Below are 23,858 nucleotides of genomic sequence, written 5' to 3'. Positions count from 1 at the left end.
AGTGGGTACACGCACAGCAGCTCTAGACTCTGCCACCCATTCAGTACGCGCAAAGTTAAATCCCCGTGCGCCGTAGGGGAATCCCCAGTCATAGAGTACTGGAACTGACATTGATTACGTTCTGTTCCGTCCGATAATAGTTCCGATCATCCCTATTTTTCTTACTTTTTTCAATCCCGCGAACGTGCGGGATCCCGCATGAGTAATCCCGCATTTTTGATCCCGCAAAAAAGGTGCGGGATCCCGCGTTTGCGGGATTGGATTCCCTAGTCGTAGCGCGATGATATATAGCCTATAATAATAGCCTTCCTCGATAAATGAGCTATCTAACACCGAAAGAATTTTTCAAATCGGACCAGTAGTTCCCGAGATTAGCGCGTTCGAACAAACAAAAGAACTCTATAGCTTTATAACATTATTTAAAAAAGAAATAATGAATTGCTACGAGATATGCGATAGAATTTATAAAATAGCTGATGGAATAAAAATAATAAAAACTAATCATGAACAAAACCTATAAACGGTAATCTCATTATAATTCATCATTAATTATATTTATATTATTTCATACTGTTATTAAAGCAATACTAATATGGTTAACAAGGTTTATATTTAACGAGTTGAATTATTATGTGTAATCCAGAAAGTTAGTAACTAACTACAGGAATTTCGTTTAACTTAAACCCAAATCAGTACCTACAGTTGATTGTTGATGAAATATAATTCCAAGCAACCTTTGATCTTAGTTAAGGAATTAAACTCATTATACTTACATGAATTTGCCTTAAAGAATGCTTCGAATGTTGTAATTGTAAGTGTAATCCTTTATAATATAATATTTAAATCTATGCTAATTTTATAAACCTGATTAGTTTGTTTGTTTGTTATAACGCGCTAATCTCAAGAACTACGAATTAAAAAATTGTACTGTTAGGCCGCCTTTCCATCTACAAGAAAACTTGCTCAAGAAATGTCCGACTGTCTGTCTGACAGCAGCTTGCAAGTCTACTTGCAGGTGGAAACGCGGAATTAGACTTGCAAGCTACTGTCAGACAGACTGTGGGACATTTCTTGCGGAAGTTTTCTTGCAGATGGAAAGGCGGCCTTAGATAATCCATTTATCGATGAAGGCTATAATATATTATCATCACGCTTAGACCAAGAGAAGCTGAGCAATGCGGGTAAAACCGCGGGGCGCAGCTAGTACTTAATTTAATTCGAATACGTTCCCAATATATAAATTTTGTAATCCCATCACGTATTCGTGTCGAAATGTGACCCTCGCATCCTTTCTTTAAAACGGTGTTTAAAACATAATCAATATGTAATCTTCATTGCAATTGATATCGTGATAGGACAAGCCAATTTACATACGTGCAAATTGCATAATGCCGCGGTCACGACCACACTGGCCCTGACTCACGATGGTTTAGTAATTAGCTGTTTGTTTAGAAGGGCTAGTTTAAATAGTCCCTACTACCTAGTTAATAGGGATCAATTTCAGTCATCGAATTTTGGGGAGATGTTATCAGATCATGTTTTGGGTGTTAGGAATTTAGTTTTCTGTAGATAATTGCACGCCTCATAAGCGAAGCGTTGAGGTGGGTACTACTGTCACTTCGCGCAAAACATCTGATTTTTCAAACTTAAAATGTCTTTATGTATCATACATTGCACTTGTAAGATAATACATACACACACATATTAAGAAAAAACACAATTTTTAACGTTCATGATATTTTTGATGTCATTTTTGTTATTTAAACTAGTTAAAAAACAGTTTAAAAAAGTTCTGTCTTGGACGTCCGTGTGTCTGTATGTGCGGATCCTTTTTCTTGTTAACACGATAGCGACCGAAATACTTTACTAATCGAGTCTTTTTTTTCTCTTACGCTTGAGTATGCTCAGGAATAAGAACCCTTTCATTTTTCAGGGTCTGATTCGATGTGATTTAATTGTTATTAAATAAACAAAAATAATAATTAATAAATATTTATTAAAAAAAAAATTATGAGGCGTGCACTTTTGGACTTTCCAAATTATTTGTGATTCTAGTGATTAATTTTGCGGAGATGTTATCAGATCTTTTTTTTGGGTGTAATTCAGTTTTCTGTTATTAAGTTGTGTTCCTGATGATTATTAAGGAATCAAAATATAACTATTATAAGAAAAAAGATGCGAAGCTAGTTTAATATTAGTTTGAATGTAATAAGAATGTACTGCGATTCTACACAGCTACCTAATTGATGTAGGTAGTTGATAACAAAACGCAGCTAGTCAACGACTATTAGTAAAGTGAGGGTAGTTGGGTCGAACGTCGTATAAACAGCGTCCGAGCCCCTAGGCACGATTCGTACGAATGCGCCACGAGTCAAAGGAATGCGGCAATTTATAGTATGCGACAGCTAAGCATGTTCGGACAGGAAACAGTGACAACTATATTGACAACTACTCATCCACAAAAATATTAAATCAAAAGTTACGTCTAACACGGCCATACTGACAATCGTACGTCCTCGTACGCCTTTTCTCGTATTAAAACACTACGGTAGTTCATCTCGGGATTACACAACCATCCTGCCTCGGCCAGACTGACCTGACAGAACAATAACCACGTCCACATGACATTATCACTCCGTTCGCGTATCTTGGTATATCTACGCTCGTTCGACTAGTGAAATACATCACTACGATACGCCAGCGACTAGATAATACCTCAACGCCAGGGTTCGACTAGCGATTTGGATCACTACACACAATTCCTTCGATGAACTACATTCCCGTTACAATAATCCACGTAACAAATTTTTACTTCACACAACGCACGAAAAAACACAAACGCCAGTATGCCGTTACAAAACTCAAAACAACAAGTGTAGGCTTGAATTCTATCCCGCTTCTGATGTAAGAAATAAAAAGCGAGGCTGCGTTAAATATTAGTTTGAATGTAATAAGAATGTACTGGGATTCTACACAGCTACCTAATTGATGTAGGTAGTTGATAACAAAACGCAGCTAGTCAACGACTATTAGTAAAGTGAGGGTAGTTGGGTCGAACGTCGTATAAACAGCGTCCGAGCCCCTAGGCACTATTCGTACGAATGCGCCACGAGTCAAAGGAATGCGGCAATTTATAGTATGCGACAGCTAAGCATGTTCGGACAGGAAACAGTGACAACTAAAATGACAACTATTCATCCACATAAATATCAAATCAGAAGTTACGTCTAACACGGCCATACTGACAATCGTACGTCCTCGTACGCCTATTCTCGTATTACAACACTACGGTAGTTCATCTCGGGATTACATAACCATCCTGCCTCGGCCAGACTGACCTGACAGAACAATAACCACGTCCACATGACATAGGCACTCCGTTCGCGTATCTTGGTATATCTACGCTCGTTCGACTAGTGAAATACATCACTACGATACGCCAGCGACTAGATAATACCTCAACGCCAGAGTTCAACTAGCGATTTGGATCACTACACACAATTCCTTCGATGAACTACATTCCCGTTACAATAATCCACGTAACAAACTTTTACTTCACACAACGAACGAAAAAACACAAACGCCAGTATGCCGTTACAAAACTCAAAACAATTAACAAGTGTAGGCTTGAATTCTATCCCACTTCTGATATAAGAAATAAAAAAGACGCGAAGCTAGTTTAATATTAGTTTGAATGTAATAAGAATGTACTGCGATTCTACACAGCTACCTAATTGATGTAGGTAGTTGATAACAAAACGCAGCTAGTCAACGACTATTAGTAAAGTGAGGGTAGTTGGGTCGAACGTCGTATAAACAGCGTCCGAGCCCCTAGGCACGATTCGTACGAATGCGCCACGAGTCAAAGGAATGCGGCAATTTATAGTATGCGACAGCTAAGCATGTTCGGACAGGAAACAGTGACAACTATATTGACAACTACTCATCCACAAAAATATTAAATCAAAAGTTACGTCTAACACTATATTATGCTCTATAATAAGGTTATTATAAACCCCTTTCTAGAATCACACAAGTAGCAAAAACTTTTTACTTTCCGTTAATTTCGTAACTTATTTAAATCTTTCCGTTTTCAACTCCCAAACACTTTTACAAAGTTATTTAAAGAGTTAGTTAAGCTAATTATAGTTTTTCTGCTTATACCAGCATTATAATTATATACTTAATTTATTTTTTATCGACTTTTTTTTTATGCTATAGGATAGCAAATTTTACTTACCATAATTTACTGTACTCAATTATTTACCATCCAGAATCCTGAAAGCAAATTGTCCTTGTAGAAAAAACAAAAGGAAAAACCTCCAAAAAACTTTATAATTGGGGACATGCCTGAGTTGTTTTATAAATAAAACATGCATTAATACTGTTTATTTTTTACTGGTTGGTTAAATGATGAGTGAACTTTTATTATACGACAAAATTGAAACGTCGTTTTACAAAATCCATACTTAATATTATAAATGCGAAAGTAACTCTGTCTGTCTGTCTGTTACTCAATCACGCCTAAACTACTGAACCAATTTGCATGAAATTTGGTATGGAGATATTTTGATACCCGAGAAAGGACATAGGCTACTTTTTATTGCGAAATATGTACCACGGTCGAAGCCGGGGCGGACCGCTAGTAATCAAATAAATGGATAGCATAGTTTTTATTACCATGGGACTTCAGTACTATCTACTTATTCTTAAAACGTTCTCACTACATAGTATAAAACAAAGTCGCTTTCCACCGTTTGTGTCTGTATGCTAAGATGTTAAAAAATACCCAACAGATTTTGATGGGGTTTTTTTTAAATAGATAGAGTGATTTAAGAGCAACATACTAAAACATACGAAGCATACGGGCGAAGCCACGGGCAGAAATCTAGTAATTCATATAATAATAAATGTATGATAAATTATAACGTTTGAATAAGTTTATAGTTGGATAATTTTGTATCTAATTATACCTGTCCCTTACGATTTTGTTTTAAATTCACTTATAAAATGGGTCAATAGCTAGACTTAAAAGTTTAAGAAATTACCCTAATTTACATATTTTACCCTTTAATTAAATTTTTTAGACTTATTCAAAACACGAGGAATAATTATAAAGTTTTAACCTAAAAACTCAATTTTTATAGTGTCCCTACAATAACTAATGTGGCTCTAAGCTAATCTTCTTATATATAAAAATGAATCGCAAAATGTGTTGGTAAGCGCATAACTCGAGAACGGCTGAACCGATTTCGATAATTCTTTTTTTATTTTATATTAAGTACGAGGATGGTTCTTATGTAGAGAAAACGTAAATATTATGTACCACGGGCGAAGCCGGGGCGGACCGCTAGTGTCTCATACAAACCCCAACTCATTAGTCGTAAACATATTATTATTATTGGTAACCATTGGTTACTATTGTCCAACGCATGCCTGGTTGCCACCCGTTGATATGCCGATATTCATGACCTTAGATGTGTTTGGTTCATTATCGAACATAATAGATGATGTTTAGTTGAAGAGTACATACATGACATGGGAAGATTTGATAGGTACTACTTTTTATTTGAAACAAAAAGAGGCAAGATAGTTATCTCATGTTGACTAACTTTAAAATTTAAAGAAATTAATACAGTTACAAAATTCTTATTTAGATTTGTACATTTTGTTTGTGTGAACTTTACCGTTAAATCTGATTAATTGATGAGATGATTGAGACTTACATATCACACACTGAATGTCGAGTGAAGAATTTACAGGACATGGATTTTTTCAAAGCGTTTAAAACTGTCATATTCAATCTACCTACCTAATACCTATCTAGTAATAAAGAACAATATCTTTGTTATAAATATAAACCAAAAAAACAATTTACATTCAAACGCACGGCCCACATTCAAATTATTGATCACACGCTGCGCTATTCAATATTCAATATATATATATATAAATGCCGAAAAGCGAGATCGATTACATAATCGTCTCGTACACATCAAAGAAAGCACATTGAATCGATGAATCCCCTCAATTCATTGCTCCCTCGATTTAAGCCTCCTGGAGGACCGAATAAAGGCCCTTCACTCGGTACATTATCGATGTTAATACGACTTAATCGATTCAATGCATCCGAGTGAATGGGTTTCTTTCAGGGGATTATATCTTATTTGGGCACACGTGAACGTTTAGTATATGCGGGTAATCAAAGGATAATATAGGTTGTACGGTTTGATGTACAGGTGGGGTGGGAACATGCTTTCGCATGAGTGAGTCAGCTTGTCGCGGAAAGTATAAACCTACCAGATTAAATTAAAGACCGATTTGTAAAGGATTTAAAAAGGAATTGGTCCGCCACAGTAGCCGAGGAACTTTTATAGGGTATAATTTTATTTATATCGATCCGCAACTACTAATTATTGAGTGCGTTGATAACTGTTTTGTTTCATATTTCACGCGATATTGCAAAATAAAATATAAGTAATAAATATAATAAAATCTTAAACAGCTCTAAGTTAAAAATTTAGAAGGTGGAAAGCGTTTTATTACGCTACTAAACACAATAAACACTTTTAAACTGGTAATAAAATTTGAAGCTGTTAAAGTTCAACATTTGTTAATTTCAACTGTTTTGCTGAATTGTTTTTATGTTATTATAACTCCAAGTTATTAAATACATCGTTATTTTTCTTAATGCAATCATTTGCTGTAATCTTGGTTCACTTAATTTTTAGATATGAGTTATTGGTTTCTTTACTTACTAAACATAATTATTAATTAGCTAAAAACCTTTGAGCCAATTAAAATTATACCAAAATGTTAGGAAAACATTCAACAAATTTACAACAAGAGTCATTACTCAAAGCGACGAAGCTGTTAAAATGAAAAACTGTTATAACTTGCATTATTTATCTGTGGCAAGTAACCATAGCGATGCACCCTTATTGAACAAACGGCCAAAAATGAATAAAACCATGTCGTTCAAAAGATACAATCTTTGTTTAGATAATGTGCCACAAACACGCTTCAATAACAAACAAAAATACATACAGTTAATATAATAAGATTAAAATAAATAGTAGAAAAATAAACAAACATTTGCGTTGAGTTAGGTAGGTATCCTTATACAGTTGTCATATTCAGGTTACGTATTAGCTAAACAAACAATTTTCAAATAATATATGAAAGCTTAGCTGCCGTTAACTTCACGTTATCAAAAGTCTTTCTAAACTTTTCCTTTTTATGTTTGAAACAAGTATGTAATTCTCGAAGTCCAATATATCAATATGTCAAATGACAACCAATCCATTTAGCAGTTAATTTGTGAAATGTAACAGAGAGAGTTACTTTCGCATTTATAATTTTAGCAACGATGGATCGTTCCTTAATGGCGATACCAATAAAATCAGTAATGGATTTATTATTATGATATGAGGGAATAAATGTGTTAAAATAAGACTAGGATTAAGGGACAAAAATGCTTCAATCGCACACATAACATTGACACCAAATTTCCTTACAGTAAACACCTTAAAATAAAAGAGCATACTAACTGCGCAATCTATTTAAATACTATTAAAAGAATATTATTATACAACACGTAACAGCGTGTAATAAAAAAGTTACCAATATATCAAAGCTAGAGTAGAAACAATAGCTATTATAGACACAATCGATTTTCGTTACATTGGTATTCCACATACCCACAACTCATAACATAATACGTGTAATTATTTCTTATACAATAGGATATGTTCAAAACTATGGGAACAATTAAATATTCGTAAACCTACGTCCTTCGTATATCGTTAAGCTGAATAGAGCTATTGTGAATTCAAAACGTATTGGCCATGCTTGGTACTACATTGTACGCCTTGAATATGAACACCATGTGCTATTATGTTTGTGGATTTCGATTTATTTTTATTAATAGAAATTTATGACAAGAAAGTAGGATGGTATAAAAGCTTAAACTAATATTATAAATGAGAAAGTCGTACTTATCAATTTTTATTAATACTTAAAGTTAACACGCCAAAATCTGAGTTTTAAAGTATAAGTGGCTAATTTGTTTTTATTTTTGTTACAGGTAAGCAAACATATACGGTCACATCTTTATAGTAAAATACACACAGGAATTATAAAAAACGGTCTCATCACAAAAAGGATGAACGAGGATGGGATATGAAGACTAACAAGTGTTAAGGAAGTATTGTAGATTTAATGGGGTCGGCTTTCAAACTCATCTATGTGTATAATGGTACCTATTAATCTTAAGTATTCTTAAGATCCTATCCCGTTCATATGCAAATGATTAGCGCGTATGTATGTTGGTTTTGGTGTTTGCAATAATGATTTATTAAATTGAGTAATTTCTTTTTTTTTTATAAATATACAATATGGTTTCAAGTACGTCTAAATATTTTGCTCAATTCACATCTAAGACTTATTTCAAGAATGACTTTGCTATTATTTCATAATTCATATTCCAGAACTTTCGAACATTAATCATTTAATTCGTATACAATCGTATTTTAAATATATTCCTGCGTGGATTGGAATAAATTTTAGTAAAATAACATAATTAGGTCAAGCAGGCCTGATGACCGGATCGTATCCACCAGCTGAAATTTAATCGTATTTAAGGTTTTCACATTCGACCAAAACGATCCAAATATACTTAATTGCATTATTTATTTTAATTAGTTGATCCATGTTAAATCACCTGTTCTCAAAGGGATTAATTTTCCTATTTTTGCAACAATTTCCATTAAACCTCAGTTTCTATTGGTCGTGGACACACAAAAATAATTGTTCAATTGGGAACAAATTTGAGATTAGCTGATATAAAAAGAACCAATCAAATCTTCAGCTTTTGACATAGATGAATTCAAACAAACATCAGTAAAATCTCATCGCGATTCAAATTTTAAGTCAAAATGGCGAAAAGATTGTGCAGAATATTGGAAGGGAAAATGTTCACCTTAAAAAATGTTGAACAAATCGCTCTTTAAATTGCAATATAGGTACCTTTCGATCTCTTTCGTTTTAACATCCGCTTACAAATTGAAATTCAACGAGCGTTTGAGTCAAATAATCTTGATGGGTCGATGAGATCCCATTATAATAATGTACACATTTGCTCTCGTTTATATTACATTTTCTTTCACGTTTAAAGATACAGTAGATAGAAATATTTACATGTAATTGAGGTGAATTTTACTTAATTATGGAGATGCGTTACTTTGAATGTTATTTTCCCAGTGATAATAATAAATGCAAAATTGTCTGTGAAATGTGATTATGAAGAATTTTTGTATTTGATTTGATGCAAGTTTAATTTTAGTCGTTATTTCTTAAATAAAATGTCCGTACATATATGTAATTAAAATTGGAATGATGTAAATATTCCGAAACTAAATTAAGACTAACTAACTAATTAAGCGGTGTTCTTGTGTTAGTGATAGTTTACCTATAGTTATTTAAAACTTCATTTTTCTTTACCGCAGAGAAAGTGAATTGGATGCTTGTTATATTTAAATATTCTGTAAAGTATTTAAAACATCATTGTATCCTTTTATTACTGAACATTATTATCATCTTAATTAGAACCATTATTTACCGAATTCGCGCGAACAAAAATTTAAACATAATTTAATAAAATTTATTCTCATAATACTTTGATCCTTTAAAACGAACCGCCCAACAATATTTTCGCATTACCGCCGACAAAGGTTTTGTAAAGCGCGATTTTAATGACTCATTGTTTACACACAATGGGACCTATCCGCAATTACAAGCGAATATGGTGAGCCTAACGAGTTATCGAATTATATATACATATATAACTAGGTATTTAAAGGCGTATTATATTGAAAGCTATTTATGTATGAATGGATGCGAGGAAACATCGAGCTTCAGGAAACTTTGACCTTTATAAGGTGAAATCTGAATAATTATGTCCTTCGACGATAAAAATCGGCAGGTAAGCGAGAATAAATAAATTCAATTATGAGGGGCAAATTTGATGGAAAAATCGTATTAGTCGTCCATTTGAGCGTCCGCGTCGTATCGATAAATATTGAAACTGCTTATGGAATTTTTTGTAAAAATTTACATGTAAAATTGTGACATATAGATAATAATAAGTACCTAAAGTAGGTATAATCAGTTTGCACCCGACAGTACAGTAGGTACCTACTAATGAATGAAGTAGGTAAGTAGTTTTTTCTTAAATCACCAGAATAATAATTATTATGCTTTCGATATGATTAGTTTTTGTCTATTTACTAATTATATATGTCTTGTTTGAAAAATATAGAAGTCAATATTTTGTAAATCTTGATTCAAAGCCAAATAAAATCAGGAATTAATTTACTGCGTATTTGTAATTTTGCAGAAACATGCCAAGTGTAGAGTCATGCTTCTTGAAGGTAACTCATTAATTCTCAGACCCTTTTGCGAATGAACTTTGATGACTTGCTTAGCCTACTGTACCTGTTCTTAAGGTCGATATGTCAACGATATAAAAAGCCACCAAAATCAACATTTTTTTTAATATAACTACTACCTCCTTCTAATATTATAATGTAAGCCTGAAATTGTTAATTGTGTCTTATGATTTCGTGCAAAAATAAAAAGGAATTTATAAGATTAAAAAATCAAAATATTTGTAAAAGTAAACGTTTATTAATGCATTAGCACATCACATACAAGTTTGAACATATTCAGATTTTAGAAGGCTAAAGAATGTCCACGACAATCACAGATACAATGAATTATATGGAAAATAATGAGGACTTATACATTAACAATATCCTTTACTCCGTGGTTACGGTAACTTCGCCATTTTCAATAAGAACGACAACTTTAATGCGGGGGATGCTAGCAGCATTATCGACTGTTATGCCGGGACCGACAGAGATTGGCTCGTAGTCATCAACAATAGCGGGTCCAACAGAAATGGGTTCACCATCGATGATTGCAGGTCCTACAGAAATGGAATCACCATCAATGTTAGGGGGTCCGACGTTGACGGGTTCATTTGGTCCTACGTTGATAGATTCACCTTCGATTTCAGGGGGTCCGACATTGACGGGTTCATTTGGTCCTACGTTGATAGATTCACCTTCGATTTCAGGGGGTCCGACATTGACGGGTTCATTTGGTCCGACGTTGATAGATTCTTCATCGACAATAGCGGGTCCGACGGAAATCGGTGCACCTTCAATAACAGCTGGTCCAGTGACAATTTTTCTTACATGGTACGCGGGGCTGCCGAGAGCCACGGCAAGAAGGGCAGCGAATGCAATGAAGGACTTCATTTTTTCCTGCGAACAACATGTACACCAATATTGAGATATATTTAATTTTTATTTATAGACACGTTATATTTTAATACAGTGGAGTTATTAATGTGCTTATACTTACAATTCAAATGTATTTGATACTGAAACTAAAAAAATCAAGGGTTTTATATTTTATTTTCATATCAATGATAGGAATTAGTAATAAATTAAAGTATTAATATGTCTTAAGCTCTTCATTGGAAAATTCTGTATATCTTAAAGATAAAGCAGCTTTGTTTTACTGCTTTGATACAGACAGTCATATCTTTACTAGGCCGCCACGTCGTTGATATCACAATAACAAAAGTAGCATCAAGTCTAGGAATTTTTTGAAAAATGTATAATAAATAAGAATTAGTATGATAAACAAGGAACATATCTAGACATAATACATATTATAACATATATTTATGAAACGCAAGGTGCTGGTAATAAAATAGTTTCTTAAAATTTTCACTTCAGTGTCAAGGGTACCTAATCTCGATTTCCACGTTCAATTGTACAAAAATAGTTTACATTTTATAGGGAATTTATATGTACACATAAAGGAAGAACAATAAAATCTGAAACTGATACATTTTAAATTTGTAAATTGTTCTAAGCCGTTACTAATAGAGTTTAAAATCTGATGTTTAAACAGCATCAAGAAGAATGGTAAATCAATCAAAAATTAATAGATACCATATCCATTTTTAAGTTCACATGTTTGTCTGGAATATATCTACTTAATACAAACATTTATATATATCAAATAGAGATGTTATTAAATTATTGATACAAAAAGTGTTTAGCCTGACGTTTTATCAAATAATTAAGGAGGAATAAATGAAGAAGAAGATTTCGAGTACGGCACGCTAAACGCCTAAAGAACCCACCCTTACCCATTAGAAGTCTTTATATAGGTAAAACGAAATCATAGACATAACACTCATAGTGCACGGTCATCAGTTAATATTTGTTTTGAGTTTTACCAACGGACGCTTCGCCCATAAATCTGGGGTATGACGTTATCTTTTGAATTATTGTCCGTGTGCGGACATCCTTAAATATGTTTGGTTAATGCACTGGGAGCTACTCTTGGAATCGTGATCGAATAAATTGAATTAATTTGGGTTAGTTTGATACTTAACATTGTTTGAAAAAATGTAGAGTATTCGTATGAATCCAATTATTGTAAATATTAATTTAGTCTGCCAACGTTGTGTTTCTGATTGATTCTTTGACATAAAATGGCGTCTATATTGATGGACTTTGCAAAAAAATATAATATGTAAACACCTATTTATATAAATAAAACACTTTTGCCTACAATGTTGTAAATATAAGTAAAATATTGCTTGTCCAACTCATGCTATAATTTTGATACAAAATTTTAGTTTTGTTTTCATTAGTTAAGTAATCATCGAATATGAACATGTTGCAATTACAATTAGCTTATAGGCGGTCTATATTGTCACTTATTCAATAAAGAGACAACCAAATCACAATAGTTGTAGGTACCACAGATAATATAATACTAGATACTAGGTAGTACTATTTTGCGTAACCTATATCCCAAAGTGAAATTATTAAATTACGGATCACGGTCCATAAATCGCAAGACCACACCCAGGATGTTACGATGCATGGCCATTGTTCTTTAAAGAACCATGAAATATTTTGGTATATGTACGTAGGTACTGTATTGGGGAACAATATGGTATTGGCATGTTGGATTTATTTATGAAGGTTAATGTGTACTTGATGTGTACAGATACTTCCAGTTTAGGGATTCCAGTTCATGTGCGAGGATGTGTTGCCAGGAATATGTTTGTAAACAACCAATCATATCGCTTCATTTAGTTTGAAGTTTGAAGCGATACTATTGGCTAATTACAAACACATTCCTCGCTACACATCCTCGCACATTATGGGTAGAAAAGTACCCTTATTTTGTTATTTCTAACATTATTGTATGCTATCTGACTGTCATTGTTTGATTACTTATTTTTTATGCGATTTATTGTTTTATTCGTTTATGTGAAGTGGGTAATAATTATTGAGGCTTATAAATAACAAAAGCAATTTATCTTCGAACAGTGGCGAAAATCATTTGTAACTAGTGTTCCGATAAGAAAGTGGAGTAAATTTTCATTATGAGAATCTTCCTTCTTTTCAATATTCGAGAACAACAGATTCCTTAAGGGGGTTTCATAAGTTACTATGAAACTGTTCTTTAAATATAAAACAGAAAAGGCAGAGTTACATTACTATATATTATGTACCTTGTTTACCAAGCTTAGTACCTATCTTCATTGATGATTGAGGATCCTCGAAAGGAGATGTAGATATCTCTACATTATTAAAAAAAGTTCATTTGAAAGTTTTTATGAATTAAGATATATCAATAATTCGTGAAAATTTGAATAATTACATCATTAAAGTAATTTTGAGCCATTCCAGAAAATAAACGAGTTAAAAGTTTGCAATGGTTTTTGCGGCCAGAAACGTTTCTAAGTTTAATTGCATAGCATGGCCATACAATTCTATTTTGTGGCATAGTTTTACGGTTGTAATTTAAAATGTTTTTGTATACATTCATTACGTTTCCCTAAAGACAGCTAAATATTCTTTTCTTAGACCTTTTTAGGTTTAAATAATCCTTAGCGTTTTAGGTTAATGCTCTCGCATTTATATTCAAAGCTTATATATATTTTATCTTTGTGTTTGATTTAAATTCATAGAATAAATTCAATTGTAGGATTTTTTAGATTTCTTCTATTAATTCAAATAATCTACCAATTCAGGTTTTATATTCCTTTCACATTCATTATAAACGGTTTCTATTTCTGCAAGTTTATTAAAATTAAATCGTTTATCAATGCTTCAAATGTCGTTCTTAGAAAGAGGAAAGTATCAAAAACTATTCAGCAAGTTCTTAGCAAATGGATTACTGTAATATCTGTTCGAGCAATGCGTGCAACTTGAATAACACCAAACTATTTTCAATGCCATATATCATCGTTTTTACTGCGGCGTCTATCACATAACTCGTGACTGTTTATTTCCTTGCAGGGCCTAAAAAATATTAAACATACAAGTATAATTCTGAATAAACACGTCAAAACAAACAGTGCTATTTCAAAATCACATAAAGCGTATGAGATTGGATTCTGTTCCGTTTTGTAAACAATCCCAACATAGCCCCGGTTCAATAGACTGTATAGGAAAGAAAAATGGCGTCAGTCAAAAGGCGGTAACGCTTTAATGCAGTTTAAAATCGGTAATTAGGGTTTTCTAGACACGCAAATGTATAAAAGCACTTAATAAAACAAGCTCACGATTAATTAGGCACTTACAAACTTTTTTAATTAATACTTAAATCTTTTACTACTTTGATTCTTTCTTTCTTAGGTTTTATTAGTTAAAAGTGAAAGAGACAGACTTATTAGAGAGATTAGTCAACGTCAATTTGTGTAAAGGCCGATTTTTCAATCCTTGGTTAAAACTTATCCCATCTTAACCAATTATTGTTATTCCACAAACAAAAACGCTAAAGACGGATAGTAAAACAAGGGTAAAACATTTTTAAAATGGTACGATAAGACGAATAAGTTTAAAACAAGGACAAAAATCAGACCTGAGTCTAGACACTCAGGGCTGATTTTTGTCCTTGTTTTACTTGTTTATAAAACAATTATCTTTGTGTTAAATTTTACTTCCAATAAATATATTAACGTGATTCTTTAATACCTAAGCTTATCGTATGAATTTATTATCATCACGATAAGAAATGAAGGATATAATATTATGTAAGAGAATAGTGTTTCATTCAAATCAGTTCGGTACAAACAGAACACAAAAAAGTTACCTGAAGACGTTTTATATTAAACATTAATAATTGTACATCAACTCATTCGTTTCACAAGGTTTCTAGGAAATAATTCCATCTAAAAGTTTGCGGTCGGTCAAAATGTATACTGAAAACCTATGTTTGAAATCCTCCAGTTTCTTCAGACCAAGTTTCTTTCTAATCAACGTATGTAAGAGAGACCACAAACGCCATCAAATTTACATCTAGATGTGAATACCATACTTTTACAAACCAAAATTATTAAAGTCTGGAGCCAATTTTAAATTCGCTATTTTTGTACAAATGCTTTTTGCAATAATATACGAAGTTTTCTTTAATAATGCTAACTAAATGCAGAATAACAAATGTCTCAAGCTTACAAACTTGGTCCGGAGATCTGCTTTGTTGCGATATCCTGGAGCGGTTTTATGCATCTTTATGAGCCATTTTAAAATTAATTTTGATGATCAATGACAGGAAAATGATATTATGATGTAGAGTATGCTAAGAATTTATATAAAAACATAATTTGGTATAAAAGGATAAATAAATAGTGAAAATTATAATATTTTCGACTAATAATAATCTTTCTTTACAAATGTTTCATAAATCGTAATATACTTAAGTCAATGTTTTGTTCATTGTTTATTCTTATCAGTCTGTCTGTAAAAATTACATTCCAAAATTCTCAAAATGAAAAGTTTTTTAGGTTAGTAACTACTTACATCTACATATTCAAAATTTCTAAATTAAAAGAATATTTAGAATATTTACGAAAGAAAAAGAATAATGAAATGGAAATGAGACAAATATTTATGATAGAAACTTATATGCCAGTTTTACTCGTCATCACTACATAGTACATATAAAACAAAGACGCTTTCACTGTCCCTATGTCCTTATGTCGCTAGTTATAATTATAATTTAATATATTTATACAGGCAGTATAATCCATACTAATATTATAAATGTGAAAGTAACTCTGTTTGTCTGTCTGTTACTCAATCACGCCTTAACTAGGTACTGAAAGAATTTGCATGAAATTTGGTATAGATATATTTTGATACCCGAGAAAGGACATAGGATAGGTATTATCCCGGAAATCTTTGAAAACGCGGGCGATGCCGCGGGCGGAAAGCTAGTTATTGTTATAAAAGTTATCTATTTTCAAATGATTCAAAGGAGTCTTTTAAATAAAGAAAAGTGCTTATTTGTACGGTACCTTTATTTATTTATTTATTTAGCATCCAAATTCGGATATCGTAGATCCATTTGTTAGTAAAAAAATAAACCTAAGTATTAACTATTATTAGTGTCGCAAGTCCGATTCGCACTTATCTGATATATTATAGTTTTATTGTGGCTCATCCGATAATAATAAATATAAGTAATAAATTATTTTAATAGATTTATACTCTACCTCATTTTTTATTTATGATAAATCGATAAATTGATAAGAAATCCGCAGTACTTGAAAGATGAAAATATTATCATACACCAGGGTCATATAACATATTCGTCATTCAATCAAAACATATAATTATCGATATTGTCCAATAAAAGAGAAATAAAATAATAAAACAATTATTCCAAGATTTCATTTTATTTTTTATCGATGTTATCAAAAACGTCTTAAGGTTTAAACGATTTTTATAAGTTATATATAACTAATAGGTAAGGTACATAACGATTATTGATAACGAGACTATTGTTGACACATTTAATATTTACGCAACTAATTTCTTAAACTTCTAATAGTCTCGCATAATATCTAAATATGAGTTATCCTTGATTATGACTCTTTTCACCCGAATATATGAGAAAAAAAAAATAAAACAAAAAATATCGTAGCGACTGAAAATAAAATTACTGAAATCGTAGTAAAATCTAAAGTTATGTTTGCGTGCTATCGTAGACTTATATCACGTAGATGAAATCGTAGGAATCAGCCAGCAACTTAATATAGCTGTTTCCTTTGCATTTATTATTTTTCTTAGAATTTCAACAGCGAACGTTCGTTGTATGGCTTATAACATGAAGTGGGTATATTGCGAGTGACATGTTTTATATTAGACTAGCTTCCGCCCACGACTTTGTACGTGCATCCCCGTTTTTCCCCGTTCCCGCAAGAATTTCGGGAAATCCTTTCTTAGCGGATGCCTACGTCCTAACATCTACCTGCATGCCAAATTTCAGCCCGATACGTCCAGTGGTTTGGGCTGTGCGTTGATAGATCACTATATCAGTCACCTTTGAGTTTTATATATATAGATTAAAATACAATGAAAACAAATATTTCTGCATAATAAGAATTTCGTATCATTTTTAATTGTAAAACAAAGTATGCAACTTTTGAAGATACTTACTGAATGATCCACACCCAATACGAATTATTATACCGTTTATGATACAAGCCTTCTATGTTATAAAAATTATATTCACTTCCTCATACCTCTATACTCTATGACCTATGTAATAAGATTATCAATATCACAGATCTCATTTAACACCTAAAAAAAAGAATACTTCACGTTCTCATTAAAATACTAATTGCAAAATATTCTTCTCTGCGTTTTTACTTTAAAATTATTGCTTACAAATAATTAATTCAAAATATTGAGTATCCTAACGCCTACCTAAATTTATTTGAAGTGTTTTAATGATGTGGGCTTCAAAAGAATAATACAGACATTGAAATTTTACCGCGAATTCTAATACTATTTTTAGACGATGTATGGTCTTGTATAAAAAATATAGATTAAATCATTCCACAGCGTATCAAGAACGCTCAATGAATTTTAACTATTGTTAAGGTTTGTATAGAGCATATTATAATCCCTAGTATTATTAAGAAACCCTGACCCTTTTTATAGCTATCGACTTCCGGACGAATTATTTCTATTCGTCTATTCAAAGTAATGGGAACGTTCTGAAGTTTAATATGATGAATTTGGTTTGTTAATAATAATTGAGCTTCGATGTGTCATCATCAATTGATGTAAATTGAGTAATCGCATTTCTCTTCGCATCGTATTATAAGGCAAAGATATTATCATTACCTACTGTCAAATTAATTAATATCGTATCTCAATAATTCTCAATCTCAAAATATTATAATTTGTTACTCCTGTAGCTTATGTATGAGTATTTAACAGTTCTTGGAGATTGCTTATATTTTTGTAAGGCGTTGTCGTTTTTCAACATGTAAATTTAAAGCATTAAATAATCTGAGCAAATCCGTTGCAATACTATTAATTGTATTTAATAATTCAACATAGAAATAGTACATTAACACACTATGCAGTGCGGTAGGAAATTAAACAATATTTATTCAACAAACTAATGCGACCTGGTATTTAACAAACTGTAAAAGGCTTAGTTAATACTCAATAAATAAAATGTCATTAACTAAGCCATAATAAGCCTTTGAAAGCATAATCCAATTGTTTGAACATATTTTACTTGCATCATACATACATACAGTTAATGAATACCGCCGTAACGTAGCAATTAAAGTGCTTTCAAACAGAAAATTTTACATTGGCACAAACATTCGGAATTAACTGTTGTTAAATTGAAAATTTTCAGTTAATTCATTACGCTCGCATGGACGCAATATGGAATATTTATTTTTGTATGAGATTTCAATAATTACTTTTTATAGAGTTCGTAGGCAATTAACCATTATGATTCCTACATAAGCTTCGATTTAATACGTTTGTAGATAAATTATTAATAGGTTTAACTATTTTGTACGGAATAGTCGGTTAATATTAGAGCATTAAACCAATGGTTAATATAGTATAATAGAGCATTTCATATATGTATTTTAAACTTGAAATTGACAAAAAAGCTTAGAATAAAGGTACTTACATACCGCAAAGGACCATGTTTACATTGAGTTGGGAATGCTTAAACCCTTACCCTTCTTGTGTTTAAACCCTCTTTGATTCACAATTATTTCATGGTTAGTAAGACATATTCAATGAATATATTCATCACTTGTAGGTGGTAATTCTCATTGAAATAATCCATAATAGGTATATTTCGCTTTTCAAAGAACAACATTTCGGACATTACCGACAGCTATGTTTATAAAAAAGCCGAAAATAAACGATCACTCTAGAGACAATGCAGAATTTTATTTAGTTTTATCATGAAAGTGGTGAAATAATAAAGTCATCATAATATTTTATTTTTAACAAAAGTCGAAATAATAATGTTCAAACATATACTTCAGGTACTTGTAGAGTTCTTTATGTTCTTAAATGAGTGGTGTGTTTTAATAAATTGAAAAAATATCCATATTATAAATATAGGTACACTAATTAAAATGCAAAAGCGCGATGAAAAACCAATAAATTCATATCAATCATGGAAGCGTTCGTGAAGTGGCGAGCTGCAACATAAAAATTAATTAAGAATGAAATATTGCTTTCAAAACGAGTTGATTTTTAGTTTCAATAAAAAATATATGTTTTTCGCTGCACTTAGATAAATTGGATGGCGTCGTTTTTTGTTTCAATCAATTTTTTAGGGTCCAGGTTGGTCAGGCTTTAAGTGATTTTATTTTTTTTACTTTATATTTTATATTATATTTTATACTTAGGAACATATCGATGCTTCGCCCTGAATGGCATTCTTAGTATTTCCCAGTATTTGCTATCAATCTGAATGCAACTTCTCGAAATACCTAATTGGTAGTCATTACCACTTCTATGCAAACATCATACCTACATTTTGCATTTATCCATATCAAGAAAAGAGGTACCTACTTACACTGTACACAGTAAAGCGAATATAAAGTGATTAGATCCATCCTTACAACAACTATTCGAGTTTTAACAAGTTACCTACTTAATTAAAAATATCATAAAGAATTATTACCTCTATTGTATATTCTAAGTTACTATAGTTAAGTTTTATGTTTTCTACTGATCTGATACAGGCAATGGAAAAGGTAAAAAATACTGAACCCTCAACGAATTCTAACTGTCAATATGTATTGATAACTTCGATGTTCATCAAGAGAATTGAAGTTGTGATCTTAGTACTTAGCTCGACTAGTCATAGAATATATTTATGTGGTACCATTACCAAAGCACACGAGCAAAGTGATTTACTTCCCCTTAACATACACTAAGCAAGTGACAATGGACACTTTCTTAGAATAAGTTATTTAGAAATTTAAGTTAACATAAAATTACTTATTAGTCTTGTAGGCTAGTTTGTAATTTATATAAGGTGCTATTTTTATTAGCAACCTTATTTATATTTTTTAATTAAATTAATTGATTTTTTTTAATCTCTACCTTTAAAATGTAGAGTTTTAAGCAACGGTCACTTCTAAAGTATGTTTATTAATGTTTATGTATCAATCGATTTGCCCGATTAAACATTTAAAATATATGTGATAGCTCTATTATATTTATAAGTACGTTGTAATAATTAAAATTCTATCACACTGTTCAATATCTTGTGGTATTTAATGTTAATAAGTTCCAAAAACTCCGACCGGGATCGAGGCAATTAAAACTTTGACTCCGCAGGGACACCTCGTCAGAGATAGTTAGTGTCAGGACTCAAGTACTTTTATATTTACAATCTACCCACTTGTTTAAGTTATAACACATTATAATTAGTGTTAATGGTATAATTATTAAAGTAAAAACAAAACTGTAAAATATACTAAGTGTAAACATCAAATGTCTCTAGATTTAGCATTATATGCAAACTGTTATGTATATTGTAACTGTTTCGGATACACTTTAGAAGTATTTGATAGAGGTTTACGGATTAATAAAAGGATATCACATCTATTCATAAAATAGCAAAAGTCAAACCTAAATTACATTTTATCAACCTTATGTTAAACTACTTCTATACCTCTCTATTAAACCTGCCACAATAAAATTCCACAAAGGTCCAATGTGGTCAATCCATTTACAACCAGATTTATAAGCGAAGGTATTGCAAAGGCATGACAGATCACATGTCACTTACATTTTAGTGCTAACTCACTGACGATATTGTGAGTTAGGACACGTAGTGAATCCTGCTTTTTCGTATTCGACTGAACTTTGAAACAGGATACATGTTTGAAAGCTTGCGTTTGAAAGGTTGATTGAAGCATTGCGGGATTGATGCAACGAGATCTATTATTATACACAAATAGTAAATACAAGTTAGTTTAGTTTAAAATCTGGTTAGGCATATCCGAAATGCATATCTGGCATTTCGGATATGCCTAACCAGATTTTATAATTATGTATAGAAATGTAATTTTATGGATATAAGGAATTACGTATTAACATAGTTATAGTTTACTTATTACGAAGAGAAGTAAAGCATTCGTCACACGTCACAATTCAAGATTATAAAGCCATGTAGGTTAATGTAAATTTGCTATTGCATAGCTTTGATCTCAGAATTAGAGCGCGGCGACCGAATGTAAAAATTCCGTAATGAAAAAACCTACCCCCACTACAACCGGCACAGCGATGCGATGCTATGCAATAGCTTTACCGCGGCGGTCCTCGAGTGCCACACGTATGTTTTTTTCTTCAAGACATAACAATTTGAAATTTTCCTTTTCAGCCTGTCGGCATCTACAGAGGCAAGTACGAATGGGCGAACGAGCACAGTCCTGTGGGGGGCGACTGCTCTCTCTGGGTGAGAGCGGCCACTCTTCAGCTCGACGATGGGCAGTGGCAGTGCCAGGTCACAGCCAGCAACTATGATGTACAGGTAAATATTCGAAACTGGTTCTGTAGAAAGATACTATTCATAAATTTGTTTTAGCTGTGGGTAAAAAGCGTGATATAGGTACTTACTATCACTGTCAACTTTTTGGTAAATAAAAATCAGAACGGTAGATATTTTTTGCATATCTTCATGTAACTAACTAACTAACATTCTAACTGTAACAAACATTTAAACAATACAATATTCAGACACTAAATCTAAATAATGAGTCCCTAACTTCACTAATTGGTTAAAACCTAACGCTGTTTTCATACCCAAAATTTCATAACTAGCACATTCTAACTCCTTTATTAAAGGTCTTAACATTATATAACAAAGCTAGTTTTACGCGGCTTCGCCTGTGTTTTCAAAATAAATTCCGATGGGAGTGAGATATTTCAACTCCGGAAAAGTAGCCTATTTCCAGCATAGTCCATATTCCAGCCTATTTCATATTCAATCCTGACTATCCAAGGACACAAAAATCATATCATATAATCGCTCCCTTTCCAATAGTAGAAGCACACTCCCATTTATAATATTATTAATTTTGATTAAATGTTTATAACATCATATTAAAATGTATTTCCAGGATGCTCTATCTAGTCCACCCGCAGCGCTAGCAGTTCGGGTGCCACCACAAACGCCTAGGATTCTGTTCAATGGATCCCATGTGCTGCCAGGGCAGAATATAACTGTCCCCGCTGGTTCGAGAGCTACTGTGGTGTGTGAAGCGCGGTATGGCAACCCGCCGGCGTATATTGAGTGGTATTTAGGTAAGTAACATATTTTTTTTTTAATTTACAAGATAGAGTAGAGGAGCATTTTAAATATGTAACTGTTAGTTGCAGTATATTGTTGCATTGTATTGCCCGTCGTTCCTGATTAAATCTATAAGAAACTATATTAATATTTATGTTCCAAACATTAAGCTCTAAATAATAGAGTTCAGAGCATACTGTTTAATGAGTTAATGAAATTGTATCAAAACTTTATTACATTTCGATTAAACTGATAATTCTATTTTGATTCAAATGCAAACCTCAATTATCAATAACTGTAAAATCGTGGTCATTCTGATCCTATATACGACTAAAACACTACGCGTCAAATAGGTACATTAGTACCATATTTGTAAATCGGTTAAAACCGCGGACAATTGCACAAAGCACGCTCTGGCTAGTGGTTAGAATTGCCTAAATATTCTGATATACAGCCAAACCACAATTTTCATATAATGAATATAATTTTGTGTCAAATCGTGGGATTATCGATTGAAGTTATGTTACACTCAGATTTTAAAGATGATAGAATTGAGCCAGACAATTATAATTGACAGTTAATTCAAGCTAGAAACAATGATAGTTATCCGAAGTACTTCGCTACCTAATAATTATTAAATGCTAATATTAAAACTACATATAGTTCCAATACCACTTGTATTAAAACCAACTTCAGTCTCGCAAATTCAATAAAAGACATTTTTTATTTATTCTGAATTGGGAAAATTGCGACGATTGTCTAAGACACTAAAATATTTATAACGATTAACTTCACGTAATTTTCTATTACATTTTCAGACAAAGAACGTCTAACAGCATGGAGTCAAACTAACGCATCAGAAGTAGAGCGACCTCGTGTATGGGCGGCTAGATCTGTACTAGAGCTTGGTGCTACAAGATCAGCTCATGGGAGGCAACTGGCCTGCAGGTCGCACCACCCGTCTTACCCGTCGCCGTACTATAGGGACTCGTATACCATGCTTGATGTTACTTGTAAGTACTGTTTGTAATTTAAAATTAAATAGATGTTGCGAAGAGTCTGTGATAAGAAGAGTGAATGATTTATTTAAATATTGTCGCCTGGTATTCTAAATTCGCAAAATCTGGATTCTAAGTATTTTTGATGACATGTAATATTATAAAAAACATGGTTTT

At 32.2% G+C, this 23,858-nt stretch overlaps 2 protein-coding genes across 3 annotated transcripts in view; one reads left to right on the top strand and one right to left on the bottom strand.

The window, feature by feature from the left end:
• The window catches only part of LOC149903586 (kin of IRRE-like protein 3), an 88,196-nt gene that overhangs the window by 51,152 nt on the left and 13,186 nt on the right, over positions 1-23,858 (top strand). For both annotated transcript variants that reach the window (XM_090108382.1, XM_090108381.1), the window contains exons 3-5: positions 21,775-21,924; positions 22,514-22,697; positions 23,502-23,696. In XM_090108382.1, the coding sequence (XP_089964508.1) occupies positions 21,775-21,924; positions 22,514-22,697; positions 23,502-23,696 (529 nt within the window). The remainder of the gene's footprint in view (positions 1-21,774; positions 21,925-22,513; positions 22,698-23,501; positions 23,697-23,858) is intronic.
• LOC149903587 (uncharacterized) lies at positions 10,708-11,321 on the bottom strand. Its single transcript, XM_090108466.1, has one exon. The coding sequence runs from the start codon at positions 11,319-11,321 to the stop codon at positions 10,818-10,820; it is 504 nt and encodes a 167-aa protein (XP_089964592.1). The 3' UTR covers positions 10,708-10,817.

This window comes from Colias eurytheme, chromosome 13 (assembly GCF_061535395.1).
Source record: "Colias eurytheme isolate Ceu_HAF_F1 chromosome 13, ilColEury1 Martin Lab GWU primary, whole genome shotgun sequence".
NCBI classification, from domain to species: Eukaryota; Metazoa; Arthropoda; class Insecta; order Lepidoptera; family Pieridae; genus Colias; species Colias eurytheme.
The sequence above is the reverse complement of the archived record's forward strand: the minus strand, read 5'-3'. Positions and strand labels throughout refer to the sequence as shown.

Bases quoted from the DNA above. Each gene is read 5' to 3' on its own strand.
- LOC149903587 (XM_090108466.1), bottom strand. From the start codon at position 11,321: ATGAAGTCCTTCATTGCATTCGCTGCCCTTCTTGCCGTGGCTCTCGGC.